This window comes from Pollicipes pollicipes, unplaced genomic scaffold, assembly GCF_011947565.3.
Source record: "Pollicipes pollicipes isolate AB1234 unplaced genomic scaffold, Ppol_2.1 Scaffold_4295;HRSCAF=5057_pilon_pilon_pilon, whole genome shotgun sequence".
Lineage (NCBI taxonomy): Eukaryota > Metazoa > Arthropoda > Thecostraca > Pollicipedomorpha > Pollicipedidae > Pollicipes > Pollicipes pollicipes.
In genome coordinates, this window is record NW_023596461.1 from 3,925,807 (window position 1) to 3,940,186 (window position 14,380).

The 14,380-nt window shown below is 52.2% G+C and overlaps 1 protein-coding gene across 1 annotated transcript; it reads left to right on the forward strand.

The window, feature by feature from the left end:
* Positions 1 to 4,023: 4,023 nt before the first annotated feature.
* CycC (cyclin C) lies at positions 4,024 to 13,110 on the forward strand. Its single transcript, XM_037220061.1, has 7 exons — positions 4,024 to 4,272; positions 5,773 to 5,879; positions 6,884 to 7,090; positions 8,298 to 8,421; positions 8,986 to 9,113; positions 10,498 to 10,696; positions 12,311 to 13,110. The coding sequence occupies exons 1-7, from the start codon at positions 4,241 to 4,243 to the stop codon at positions 12,375 to 12,377; spliced, it is 864 nt and encodes a 287-aa protein (XP_037075956.1). The 5' UTR covers positions 4,024 to 4,240; the 3' UTR covers positions 12,378 to 13,110.
* The last annotated feature ends 1,270 nt before the right edge of the window (positions 13,111 to 14,380 follow it).

Sequence of the window (14,380 nt, forward strand, 5' to 3'; positions counted from 1 at the left end):
CAAGTTACATCTGATTTGATACCAAAATATTCGTTATCTAATTGCGTACAGCTGTACAAAGTTTGGCGCGGCTAAGCCACGCCGTTCGGAAATTATTTTGGAGAAAGCCTTCGGGGTCAAATTGATCTCCCCACCCAAGTGCCTGCCAAAGAGAAAGTTTCACATTTGAAGATATTGAAGCAAGCATCAGACACGAGGAAACAAGCTCACTTATAACTATTGGTATGCTTTTAAGTAGTCCCTAGAGAACACAACTTCCCTGTATAGTAAACATACTTTTCCATCCGTCATTGTTTGGTAACGTCATCGTACCTTGCACAACATTGATTGAGAGCCTATCGACGGTCGGCATATCTGAAAACCGTACTCACGAACGCCAGATATGAAAGGACTCAATCATTATATTTTTCTCGGCCTTGATCGCCAGCATGGCTTATGGAATGACAGGACTTGAATAGCGTTATTATGATGCCATGAGTGCCAAGGTGACCTTCAATACGCTCCCCGAAACGCTCTTTCCCTATTTCTGCGGGCGTGTAGCTCAGAAACTAGAAGGACTTAGGTCTTAAGAAGGGCAGGGTCATGAGCCGCACCAAAAGGGTCTTCCAAAATATCGATTTCAGTTCAAAACCCCCTGTAAGTGTGAAAAACTCCCTTTAATGTAGCCATGTCGTCCACAAGTGCCTGAAAGGGAGTGTCTCACCTTTGGGGCATATTTCAGAAACGTACGTAAGTAAAACCTCAGGACTAGTTACGTCTAGTAAGAGCTCTGGGTAGTGCAACTAGAGCACCGTCAATACATAATATGGACATTAAGTTTTCATTATTGTCGGGTCCAAATAACTCTAAACGCCTCGTAACAGCAAAACGCTTCCTCCCTACAGGCAGCACCTCCGTCGTCATGACAACTGCCGTGCGCACCTGTACTGGCGCGAATAAAAGAACGTTTGTGACTAGCACAGCGGGCAAGGTTTTGTTACCGAGGAGCGCATTGGTCGAAGTTTGAACCAGTGCGTTTCATGGGTCATATGGTACGCCCACTCCCAAAGCCAAAGTGCGCCTCGAAAAGAGCCACTGTGGTGAACGCCATATGGAGCGGCTGGGAAGGGGGAGATAACAGTCATAGTACCGGTTCATTGTATTTCATGTTCGCACATCTTTTTATCCAAACAGAATATTCAAGCTTTCGTAGCATTTATCACGCAGACCTTTTGACATATTGGCGTGTTGCAAAAATTACAGAACACATACGTCGGAAAAAACATCACAACTTGAATATTGCGCTTTATAGTGGTGCGCAGGAAGTGAAATCAGATTTCTCCCGCAGGGTCGGCTACTTCAAATAAAAACTCTGAGCTAATTCAGAGGGATTTTGAGAAAACTGGTATTGCTGATCAACTCGTACGTGTCTGGCAAAACAAAAGTGGGAATTACGAAAACGTGGGATGCTGCCCTTAAACCTTAACACGTGCCGGGTGGCCGGTTGAATAAACACCCTTCGCTAGGGTGGCGGGTCTATTTGACCCCCTGACATTTCAAAAAACAATAAAGCTACAAACACCAAATTTACCGAGTGGGTTGACCTGTAGGTGAACGTGCTTGTGTCAAAATTTGAGGCTTCTGGGTCATGGTCTTGGAGTCAAATAAAGTAAAAAGTCAAACTCCCTATTAGGGCCTCAAATGCCCCCAAGCCTTCCATGCGATCGCCGTGAAACTATTCCCTGTTCAAAGCAGAAGGTCAACGGGGTCAGTAGCCTTGTTTGACCTTGATAAGGTCAAGGTGACTAAATACCTAGGGGATGGCTCCTATTTTGTCATTCGAATAAACATCAGGGATTACGCTAGACGGTATGTTCCTTAAAACAAAATGTTGACTTAGGTCATTTTAGGTCAGTGACCTACTCTGACCTTCAAAAGTCCATGGAACATGTCTGCTGCGGTCTCTGCCATTAATAAACTCGAAATGAGCACCAGAATCTACTCCAACCCAGACTACCCAGAAATACCAAGCTCTCGAGTGAAGAGCAGGTTTGTTTTGATCTTGTTCTGGCCTTCATACCTGGCCCTAGGTCAATAGAATTGGTTGTGATTCTAAATCCAGTTGGTTTGTTGCCTAAGAAACTATCTCATCTATATATGACTTCGTCTAACTCTCCGTTGTTACGTCACATTGAACGATTCCCTAGAAATGCCCTTCGCTGACAGCCACGGCCTGACTTTGACATATCATAAGTCAGCGATGTTACCAGGTACATCTAATTTTGTACAGTTGCCCAGGGTTTGGCGCGGCTAGGCCGCGTTGTTCAGAAATAATTCTATATAAACTTTCGGGGGGGGGGGGGGGCAAGTTAATCCACACCTGAGCGTGTGTTAATGAAGCAGTGTCAGACCACCGCGAACGTTCCGCGACATCGTCGGCTGCCGCCAACCGCTCGTTCCGGCCGAAGGTCGCTGCGCAGTGTTCTTCAAAAAACACTCTGCCCCAAAACCATAAAAATTGGAAACACGTTTTTGGTGTCGGCACACACGTAATGGATGACCCACATACTTGTAAGAATTTGGGCGCAATTGCGCAACATGCAGGAGAGGCATACTCAAAAACCTTAGGGAGTCTCGCCGACCCTTCTTTGACCGCGTTCCTCCCTATGTAAATATTTCGCATTCTCGCGCCAGTCCTCACCGTGAAATGCTGCCTTGCACTTGGTGGCCACATCCATGCATCGTGGTTCAATTCTACGCACAATTGCCCCGCCCACCACACGGTATGGCTGTGCGAGACGGGAAAAGTTCGGTTGGTGTTCGCCACAGAGCACAGCACAGCGCGCCAGGAAGGAAAAAATATGCTCGCTGCATATGTATATTGCCTTCATTACCATGTTCATGTGCGAATGATTCTTAAACTTAATACTTTAATTTCTAATACCAAACACCAGTACTCGTCAAAGGACTCGCTTGAACAATAAATCAGTATCAAAACACTGTCAAACACCTAGTCAAATTTCGGTGAGCAGATTCTCCATAACACATGAAGGACCCCTCGCCGGTAAAGCCGCAGAATTCCACCCTCTTTGGCCCGCCACCAAGAACCTACCCCAGGGCGGCCCCGTTGCGGAGTGCCACGAGCGGCCGAGTTCCATGACTTTCAAAGGATTTGCGCCGGACTGATACAAGCCTTTCTGATACTGATGCAAGGGGATACTGATACTGATACAGATACAAGCTATTGCGCATGCACACCACCTCGCTATAACACCTGGAGCACCCGATTCGGAGGTTTTCATCGCTCGGCGGCCGGCCCCGGCTTCCCGAGCCAGCGCGGCAACCAGCCCGCTGCCATCTAGCGAGAATGTTCTCAATCAGCTGAACCTTGGTGCCGTTTCCGGCCGAGTCACAAAGACGGTGTCCGTGTACAGTTCCTAGCGCCCGCACCATGTCAACCGCGGAACGGCGATGCGAGCGCCGCACCGCCGCGGGTGAAAATGTTTACACCTAAAAGAGCGAAGGTTTATTTGAGCTGGCATATTGGAATCTTACGAGAATGGTCGGGAAGTCACGGCTTATCAGAGTACTAATTTGCTGATTACGGTCCGCTGTTTTACTTTGACCTCTTGGAGCTGCTGAAACTTCCTTGATTGCTTCCCTTCTTCTCAAACTAATGGCATAAATGTGTGAATACATGCTGGAAGTCAGAACTTGCAGATACACAGGTGAAAAGAGATTGGTGGGGAACATGCAGGCTTGTTCTACACCACGCAAAAAAAATTACGCGCCTGCTGCGCGCTGCATTCGGTTTTCAGAGACATATTTTCAGTTGTGCTCTCGCACCGTGAGATCCTACACACACGAACATCGGATCGGCTCAATGGATCTGGCGGTAATGGCTAGTGGAAGGTGGAAGGTGAGGATAGTCGGGAAATACTTGAGAAGTGTAGAGAAAAAAGCTGCCATATCTTCACTATGCTGGAGGGCATATTGGTGCAAATTCGATGTGGTGTAGACGATTATCCAAGCTGCCGTTAATAGTAATAACCCGGGACGCATTCTCGGCCTGGACGAAATTCTGAAATAATTTGGCCCCAAAATTACCTAGTGGCGAACGCTGAACTTTGAGCTGTAGCCTAGGTTTTACACGCTTGGGTTTTGGGTTGTAAATCAACGCATCGGAACTCGCAAAGGAGGGTTTGTAGAGTGTGTCTGTGGTGTTGGCGCCACTCAAGTCTAGTTCCGCGGCGTTAAGGCGATGGCTGGCAACTTTTGGCAAAGCTCTCACTAGTAAGTGTTTATCTACAACTGTTGGTGTTATGTTGAGTACAATGAAATGTTGTCTGCCTCCACCTCAGTGTGATGGGTCTAGTATGCCATTAAAATGAAAATGTGCTCTAAAGGTTTGATCCCGTGAAAACATCACGCTTTGGCTAAACGTTAAAAGCTACCCCATAACCTCCCAATTTACTCTAAATTTTAATGTGAGTTGTTGTTGAAATTGCTAGCAAGAAGGAAGTTGCACAATGAAGAGTATTTTCCAGGCTTGCATCCCAATTTTGGTGGATTTGGTTTTCCTTTTACACCACTTTTCAGGTCAGCTTGTATACCCTGTTTAGGTGCTTTCATATGTTAGGCAGGTCTATGTATACAAGGGAACACTTGAAGCTTGCTTATGTGAGTAAGCAGTGTTTCTTGCTTATGGAAATGAATTTTATAATGTACTGTATATAATCTTTGATGGTTTATCTTTTTTCATAAATGAAACTTTTTTAGCCAGCTGACTAGTGACCATTCATATCAGTTAGACCAACTAGTGTGCTTGCTTGGGCTCTCAAAGCCACTGTAGCTATGACCTGTCAAACACGTTTTTTTCCATGACCGCATGGCCAGCAAACATTCACAGTTCTGGCTTACTGCTGCAATGTATAGTTAAATGATAGGCTTGATTATGTGGGACATTGAATTATCCTCCTTTTGAGTCTGTGTTAAAGCCAAGTCTTCACAGCATTATCACAGTATGAAGGCAGATCAATATTGGTGAAACAGACAACATCTCAGCATGTCTAGCTAAAAATTTGTCTTTTTTTGCAGCACTGGCTTGACATGGTGATATCAGTATGCCCTGTTAGCAGATAAAATGCTAAATTATCTAGAGTTTGGTGTCATGTAGCAGGTTGCTGTCAGCTTGTGTTTCCCAGTAGCTCACTTGGTTAAAGGACTGTTTTTTTACTCACCCACTAGTGGCAGCTGGCAGGTTGAGTTGGGTCAATTTTATGCCCTGTGTTTGTCCCTGCCTGGGCTGGGTGGTAGCTAGTGGGTGACTGGCAGCACTTGTGCTACTGGTCAGATGATGTTGGAGGATATAAAGGACTGGACTGAGCATCACTGCACATTAATGTTTTGTCACAACTTTCTGTTGACCTGGAATTTCAGAATCAGATGATGGGGACAGGGCTCACATAACAAACATTGCCTGGTGTGGGCTGTGACCCCAGAAATAATTCTAGCCAGGCTCTAAATGTTTGGACTAAACATGTCAAAAGTGACAACATACTTGTGGAGTGCATGATTGCTTATCATTTAGTATTAGATAGTGGTTGTGATTATTGCCCCATGCAAAAATATATTTTACCACAAGTAAGAAAACCAGCTACACAAGGTGATTTTGTGGTCATATGATGACACCTGTTTCAACTAACACTGTGTTTCAGTATGCTGTAGGGCTGCTGTGCTATATAAATATCACTGGTTGTATATGCTCCATGCCTACTCCATGCATCTTTTCAGCCAAGAATGGGTGTTAGACAAGCAGGAATTGAACAGTAACCGGCAACTAGACCTTCAAGTACTGTCGGAGGAAGAATATCAGAAGATCATGATTTTCTTTGCAAACTGTAAGTTAATTGTATTGCTTTGCATTGCTTTATGATGTTCAGTCTTACATAGGGTTTTTCTTGTACACCTGTATTGAGTGGGCAAGAACTGCAAATACTATTTTTAGAAGTTCTAGGATGTTCAGATGGGAGGTGGGGAAAAGAAACTAGGAGATTAAGAAGCTGCATGTTAGGAGCACCAGGTGCAATACTCACCAAACCACAAGGATGATCAAGAAAGAATGCAGTTAGAGACAGTTGCTAGATGGCTAAATCTAGAGGAAAAGCCATGGTTGATGAGATTCTGCTTATTTAGTGCTTTGAGGTCATTTTTGCTCATTTTGCACTGTAATACTTGTGTAAAATGTTTTCACAGCAAAGTTCTTATGCTGCTTTATCCTCACTCACCGAGACTCAATTCGTGCAACGAAATCCGTAGACGAAATCGACGGTGGCTTGCAATGGTAGCATGCTGAATAACTGTTGTTGTTCGCCCTTGACATTTATCAGGAAGCCCCAGAAGTTAAGCTTTTCCATCATTAAACTGTCATTTAACTTTTGCATGGTAGATGTATTTTCTGCCTTGGTTTTATTTTCAACTTTGTTACCTAACATGGCTCTGCATGATGCAATCTGACATGATACTGGCAAATACAAGCCATCCTGGCTTGTTCCAATACTTGAGAAGGTACATTTGTACACTGTTTTGACACCCATGAACCACTCAAACAATAACAGTATGTCAGTAAGGTGGCGTGAAAGCTTGCTTTGCAGTGCGAGAAGTCTGCAGCGCAGCAGAACCTTGGGGCCCCATGTGTATAGCTGCATGTGTTTGACAGTTTCGCCTTCACGCATACTGTTACCGGCCGCGGCCGCTCCAGTTATCCAGGTGCTGGGGTCACCAGTGCCTGACCGACCGCTGCCGCTCCATCTATCCAGGTGCTGGGGTCAGCAGTGTCTGACCGGCCGCTCCAGTTATCCAGGTGCTGGAGTCAGCCGCGCCTGACCGGCCGCGGCCGCTCCAGTTATCCAGGTGCTGGGCGAGCAGCTGAAGCTACGTCAGCAGGTGATCGCCACAGCCACCGTGTACCTGAAGCGGTTCTACTCGCACAACTCGCTGCGCTGCATCGACCCGCTGCTGCTGGCGCCCACCTGCGTCTTCCTGGCCTCCAAGGTGGAGGAGTTCGGCGTCATCTCCAACAACCGGCTCATCAGCACCTGTCAGACAGTCGGTGAGTCTGGGGCCGGCCGACGCCGCTCACCGGCTGAAGTACCTGCGCCCGGAGGCATGGGTGGCAGACCCCACGGGGAGCCCGCCGGCGGGCCCCACTGGGGTCGCGATGGCAGACCCCACAGGTGGCTCGCCGGCGGACGCTACAGGGGGCTCGCTGGCAGACCCCACAGGAGGCTCGCTGGCTGACCCCACAGGGGGCTCGCTGGCAGACCCCACAGGGGGCTCGCTGGCAGACCCCACAGGGGGCTCGCTGGCTGACCCCACAGGGGGCTCGCTGGCAGACCCCACAGGGGGCTCGCTGGCAGACCCCATAGGGGGCTCGCTGGCAGACCCCACAGGAGGCTCGCTGGCTGACCCCACAGGGGGCTCGCTGGCAGACCCCACAGGAGGCTCGCTGGCTGACCCCACAGGGGGCTCGCTGGCTGACCCCACAGGGGGCTCGCTGGCAGACCCCACAGGGGGCTCGCTGGCAGACCCCAGAGGGGGCTCGCTGGCTGACCCCACAGGGGGCTCGCTGGCGGACCCCACAGGGAGCTCGCTGGCAGACCCCACAGGGGGCTCGCTGGCTGACCCCACAGGGGGCTCGCTGGCTGACCCCACAGGGAGCTCGCTGGCAGACCCCACAGGGGGCTCGCTGGCAGACCCCACAGGGGGCTCGCTGGCAGACCCCACAGGGGTCGCGATGGCACTTTTTTAGTTTTTTTTGTCGTCGGGCCGTGTCAGCCGCTGGCTGAGTCAGCTGACGCTGGGTGCACCAGTGCCGAGGTGCAAACCCGACGGGTGGTGAGGAGGGCATCAACGCAGTTTACCTCCTGAGCTTGGCGAGACAGTCCTGCTCGGCCGCCGGCCGGCGACCCCATGCTGCCTGGGGCCGCCTCGGATGAGCCGATTGCCCATGCAGCCGTGTGGTGGGGGTGGACGTGGGGCACGTGACTGCTGCAGACATCAAATGGAATGTTGTCCTGGTCATTTTACCGGGCGGGACCACGTCTGACGCTTGTCAACTGCGCACAGCTTGTACACATCTGCGAGATTCGGTGACGTCATGGATGCTCAATGTAAGGTACGGGTAGTTAATGCGCGTTTGTGCGTGTCGTGGTCTGTGTTTGAGTAACATGCTCATTTTCAGATGCATGTTTGCTGCCACTTTTTTAATGGTGGTACAAGCTCATTTTGCTTACGTGGAATGTGTCATTTCTTTACAGTGAAGAATAAACTGGCGTACGCCTACGCTTCCGAATTTCCGTACCGAAATAACCATATACTGGAGTGCGAGTTTTATCTTCTGGAGAACCTGGACTGCTGCTTGGTGGTCTACCAGCCTTACAGGTAGATTTGTGCACGGGATGTTTAGGCACTATGCGGCGCTCTGCGCCAAATTTACGGACGTTGTTTTTGTCAACCCCACTTTCTGACCCAGAAAAGTTGCACCGGTGTTTTTTTTCTGTATCTGATTAAAGGGGACTGTTCCGTAGTGGAAGATAATGAGCTAAGTATCAGATACGATGGAAAAAGCTCGCTAACTCTAAGTATGATTTTAAGTGTAACAGACTGCTCTAAATACAACAATGTCACTACGCACACGTCAGTAATCGTTTTCATGGCGTCAGAGTCGCTCCCGGACTGACTGTCAGTTACCACCAGCGGGCGGCGTGACTTACTTGTGGTACTTCTACGCGCCGCAAGATGGCGATAGTGGTCATGCGTGAGAAGGTGAGGGTGAGAAGTGCACGTTTTTTAGCACGAACATTATGCGCGTGTTTTTTTTTTGTCCTGTTCTCGTGATGCTCTTGTACACGCACGACCAGGGGGGGGGGGGGGGGGGGAAGGGAGAGGGCAGACAACCAGACCGTGTCAGTGGCGTGTCATTAGTATCTGCTGTCTCTCCGCCAGGCCTCTACTGCAGTACACGCAGGACCTGGGGGCAGATGACCAGACCGTCTCCGTGGCGTGGCGCCTCATCAACGATAGCTTACGGACGGATGTATGCCTTCTCTACCCACCTTACATGATCGCACTCGGTAAGGACGCATTCCAGACGGCCACACGCGTGGCCTAACACTACCTGCAAGCCACGCGAGGGTTCGTGTCGTCTGCTTGTTTAGTAGTTCAGTCAGAATGACCGCAATTTTCATGTAATTAGGCCAGATTTATGGAGTTCCGAACTCAAGCGGTAGCTGTTGCATGCCTCTTGGAATAATTAAGTAAGCAATGGCTGAGTGGTCTTTATCTCGCCAGCGCGCTCAAATCTTGTGGGATTAGCATGCATGATGCATATGCATTTTAGCACATTCGACTCGATCAGCCGTCTAGACAGTGTCGGCCAGATTGATTTAGAGCCGCGGGATGATCGCGTACGATCTGTTAAAATGTCGCGTCGGGCTGCCGAGCGACTCTGGCGGCCCGCCGACCGCGGTTTGTCTGTCCGATTGGCCCATCATCATTGGGCTCATGAGACCGTGTGGAATCGGCCGTCTGGCTGGGACTGGGGGAGGGGGGAGGGGCGCCTGTCGCCGGTCGCCGGGTGCACGTGTACCCCAACAGCGGCCGCGGTCGGGCAGGCCGGCGGGCGGTGGGCGGTGGCGTCTGCCGTGCGCCCGCCGGCCGCGTGGGCGGGCGGCGGCTACGATGGCCGGTCCCGCGGGATGTCCGTCGATGCGGGGCCAATGGCGGGACGCCGCCGTGGCGGCCGCTGCCCCGTCCGCGGACGCTGGACCGCCGGCCGCCGCTCGGCCGCGCCGGGCCGGTGACGACCACACCAGGGGCACGGCCCCGACGCCAGCACCAGTGGCATCTCATCTCGGGCATGCACGTCCCAAACTGGCGCCTCGCTCGCTGGGAGGCATTGATTGGTTTAGCCAGCAAGACAGTGCGGTTTCATGGCAGACAGCCAAACGTGATTAGCCGGCAGCACGCTTCTGCGCTTCGCGACTTACAGGCTGCTTAAAAAATCTCACAACCCAGCCAGACTCGGCGCCAGGGCGGGAGCCAGTTTGAGCAGCATGGGTCCAGGAATCCTTCTGATTTAGGTGCAGCAATACAGAAAGGCCATAGGCACTTTTCGCACGACTTTAGACGTTGGTGGGTTTTGTCACGTTTAAACTTTTAGAAGCTGCAATATGAATGTCACCGATGCCTTGGGGCAGAAAGTGGGCGGCCTACGTACCGACATGAAATGCAGGGAAAGATCAAGATGGATAGATATGAATGGGAAGGAGGGAGAGCGAGATATAAGAACATTGGAAAACCTTAGTTGTCTCACGAGAATGCGTCAGGGTATCCAGATATTGGAGGAGTGACCGCGGCGTGGGGAATGAACTGGGGAAACACCATGGCCTGATGAGTGGTCACACGTTGTGCCATCGATCCGACGCGTAGTAATACGCGCCATTTTTCGGCCGACAGCCTGCCTCCACATGGCCTGCGTGATCCTGAACAAGGACCAGAAGGCGTGGTTCGCCGAGCTGCACGTCAACTTGGAGAAGGTGATGGAGATATCCCGGCACGTGCTCAGCCTGTACCAGCTATGGCGGGGCTACGAGGAGAAGAAGGAGGTGCAAGCACTGCTGCAGAAGATGCCCAAGCCCAAGACGCAACCCTCCAGGTAACCGGCCGCAGGCAAATTGTTTTAGCGTATACGAGGTGGCCATCTACACGAGGAAATCGCGCTTAAAAAGCTTATTTCACCCCACCTTTGCCGATTTGAACATCGTGCTTGAGCCATGAGGCAGATGCACCGTGTGTCGATATGTATTTAGGGCATATCCACTCGCCTTATAGTCTTCGAACGTTCGTGGCAGCTACCTGGTGGCAGTATGGGACAGTAGAAAGATCATTTAGCCACCTAGCGCTATTACGTACAGACCATGCATGGTATTCAGTGTCACGAACGCCCTGTGTGCACCAGATATGTCCTTAATACCACTGGCTAATACTCCTGTCTTATATAGATGTGTCCCTGGTTTGCGTGGCTGGGATAAATGCTGTGTCGCTCACATGCCACAATATTCTGCTGACAATTGGTGGCTGCCTGACGGCGGCCAGCTATCTTCTTTCAGTGCGGAAGTCGGATGTTGAACTAGTATGTTATGGACGCTGTTCGATATCAGCAGTTTAAGTTTACAAAATTCCCCACTCAACAACGTATGTGTGACTGGTGTGCCCAGCCGCTGTTGCGCCCGGATCTAAACAGCCGGTACCCGATTGTTACCGGGTGGCAGGCACAGCATGACGCCGACCGGAGAAGTGGCGCGCTAGCTCTCACCGGCGCCGGCCCACATCGGTGCCAGCTCACACCGGCGCCAGTTCTCACCGGCGCAGCTCACACCGGCGCTAGCTCTCACCGGCGCCAGTCCACACCGGCGCTAGCTCTCACCGGCGCCAGTTCACGCCGGCGCTAGCTCTCACCGGCGCCAGTTCCCACCGGCGCCAGTTCACGCCGGCGCTAGCTTTCACCAGCGCCAGTTCACACTGGCGCAGCTCACACCGGCGCCAGTTCTCACCGGTGCCAGTTCACACCGGCGCAGCTCACACCGGCGCAGCTCACACCGGCGCAGCTCACACCGGCGCTAGCTTCCACCGGCGCCAATTCACCCCGGCGTTAGCTCTCACCAGCGCCGGCTCTCACCGGCGCCAGTTCTCACGGGCGCCAGTTCACACCGGCGCAGCTCACACCGGCGCTAGCTCTCACCGGCGCCAGTTCACGCCGGCGCTAGCTCTCACCGGCGCCAGTTCACACCGGCGCAGCTCACCCCGGCGCTAGCTCTCACCGACGCCATTTCACGCCGGCGCTAGCTCTCACCGGCGCCAGTTGCCAACAGTGCCAGTTCACGCCGGCGCTAGCTCTCACCGACGCCAGTTCCCATCTGCGCCATTTCACACTGGCGCAGCTCACACCGGCGCCAGTTCTCACCAGTGCCAGTTCACACCGACGCAGCTCACACCGGCGCTAGCTTTCACCGGCGCCAGTTCACCCCGGCGTTAGCTCTCACCGGCGCCAGCTCTCACCCGCGCCAGTTCTCACGGGCGCCAGTTCACACCGGCGCAGCTCACACCGGCGCTAGCTCTCACCGGCACCAGTTCACGCCGGCGTTAGCTCTCAGCGGCACCAGCTCACACCGGCGCCAGCTCATATCGGCGCCAGCCCACACCGGAGCCAGCTCATATCGGCGCCACCTCACACCCGCACCACCTAACGCTAGCATCGTTCTGCGCGCAGACCGCCATCCAGCGCGCAGAAGGACCTGAACGGCCAGGCGAAGGAGCTGGGCGGCAAGCACGGCTGAGTGTCGCCTGACCCGGCGTCTGGAGTGCCGAACGACTCAGGTGCCGTCACGTGCGCGCTGGGTCGGCGGCCCCTCCCGACTACGGTTTTCATGTCTCCGCTCAGCTCTGCCGCGCGCCGCCGGCTCTCCTTGTGGCAGTGCGTTGACCTCCGAGTAGTGGGCAGCACACCAGGCCCACCCGAGCCTGGTGCAGGTCGCTGCCCCGTGCATGCCTCGTCTGCCGGCCGCGGGCCGAGCTCACCTCGCTGTGGTGAACACTGTCGGCTCGGTGTGGTGAGCCCGGCCCGCCCTGTGGGACCCGCCAGCGGCGCCGTGCGGCCCCGCAGCCGACAAGACCGCGGGGTCCGCCGCGGCGCGCTCCGGCGGCGGCCAGGGGACGGGCCGCCTGCAGCGTGGCGGGACGGAATAGGGCGACCCTCACAGTGCCACAGCATTGCCAGACTTGTGGTGACGACTCAGGCGTGCGCCGGTGGGGGCATGACCAACGACGTGCATTTGGATTGCTCCGCAACCGGTGTTTTAGCATCAGCTGTTTCCTAGCCACGAGTGTGTTGTCGTTCACTGGAAGGTCGCAGGTAGCCTACGAACAGATGTGAAACGCTTTTGCTCTTGACTGTGATGCTGTCGACCTCATGCCGGCGGACGGAGCGGCGGTCCCGCGCGACTGCCGTATTTTGTATTGTTTCTTAGCCAGATGCTGATGTCTCTCGGCAATACACATCCAGTGTTTGTCGCCCTGTCTCGCTTGGTGCTTGATATGTCCCTGCACAACAAGGCGAGCATTGTGTTGCAGTGCAGAGAAATGGATGTCAAAAATACGCGAAAAGAAGACGCTGCTACCCTCACGGTCTTGGGGAGCATGCTGCTGTCCTTGTCGCTAGGCGGCCGCGAAGTCTCATCATAGTATCTCTCAGAACGTGTGGATTTCACTCCCTTTTGGCCCTAATTCTCTGAGGTACATTTTACACGTATATACGGCATCCTGTCCCGTGCTCAAACATCCTCTGATGCCGTCTTCACCCGGCACTTACCATGTGAGGACGATTTATCATGATTCAAATCCCTATAGAGTGTGTAACATTCATTTGTTGTAGGATTTGCCCTTCTCTGGCCTGGTTCGTAACCATCATCGTTAGTATTCGCGGCTTATGCCCATTGATTTTCATTCAAGCTGTATTGTCTGCTTACACATTGATTTAAGGCTCCAGCTGCCTTTGCATTGCATTGAAACGCACGCATTTTCACCTTGCATGAGTTGATGTCACAAACTTGACGTTCCTTCCATACCTTCAAAACTTTCTCAGTGCAATGTCATGGTTCTGTACTTGATATAAGCGACAGAATCCGCGATCCACCGGCTTGTTTGGGATTATGCGACCTTGTTCGCGGCATGACCTCATGACCATGAGCACCGCCCTCGTCGAATATTCTTGAATGCAACATAGTCAAGTATTCTCATAATGCACCACACCTTAGGGTCTTCGTTCACCAGTGACTCCAGATATACCGAAGGCTCATTATTTTCAGCATGAAGACTCGAATGTAAGGTCTCGGGAGGCCAGCGCTTTTATGGTAAGCATTCTGAACTATTGTGCGGGCGTATGACTAGTTTCGGTAGTTTTTGTTTTCGGTAGCCTTTGAAGTACTGACTTTTTAGGACCATTGCACGGCGTTCCATGACCGGCGCGGGCGGCGAGAGGCAGCAGGCGATCCGCGGACCGTGCATTGACGGCGTCATCAGCATGAAAATATGCTTAAAACACAAAAATACACGCCGTTTTCTCAATTATGAACACGAATAAAACAAGCATGTTTCGGTTTCATCGCACTAGGGGTACAGTTTTGTACATGGGAGCATGTAAAGGTGAAATAACAAAATTTTCAGGAAATTGACTTTTTCCTGGCCTAATTGGGCCAGTGATTGACCTAGCAACATCAAATTTATTACCAAAAGCAAGATGTCGTGGATCCACCGTTGTTTTTTGCGAGGCTCTGTCCTTATC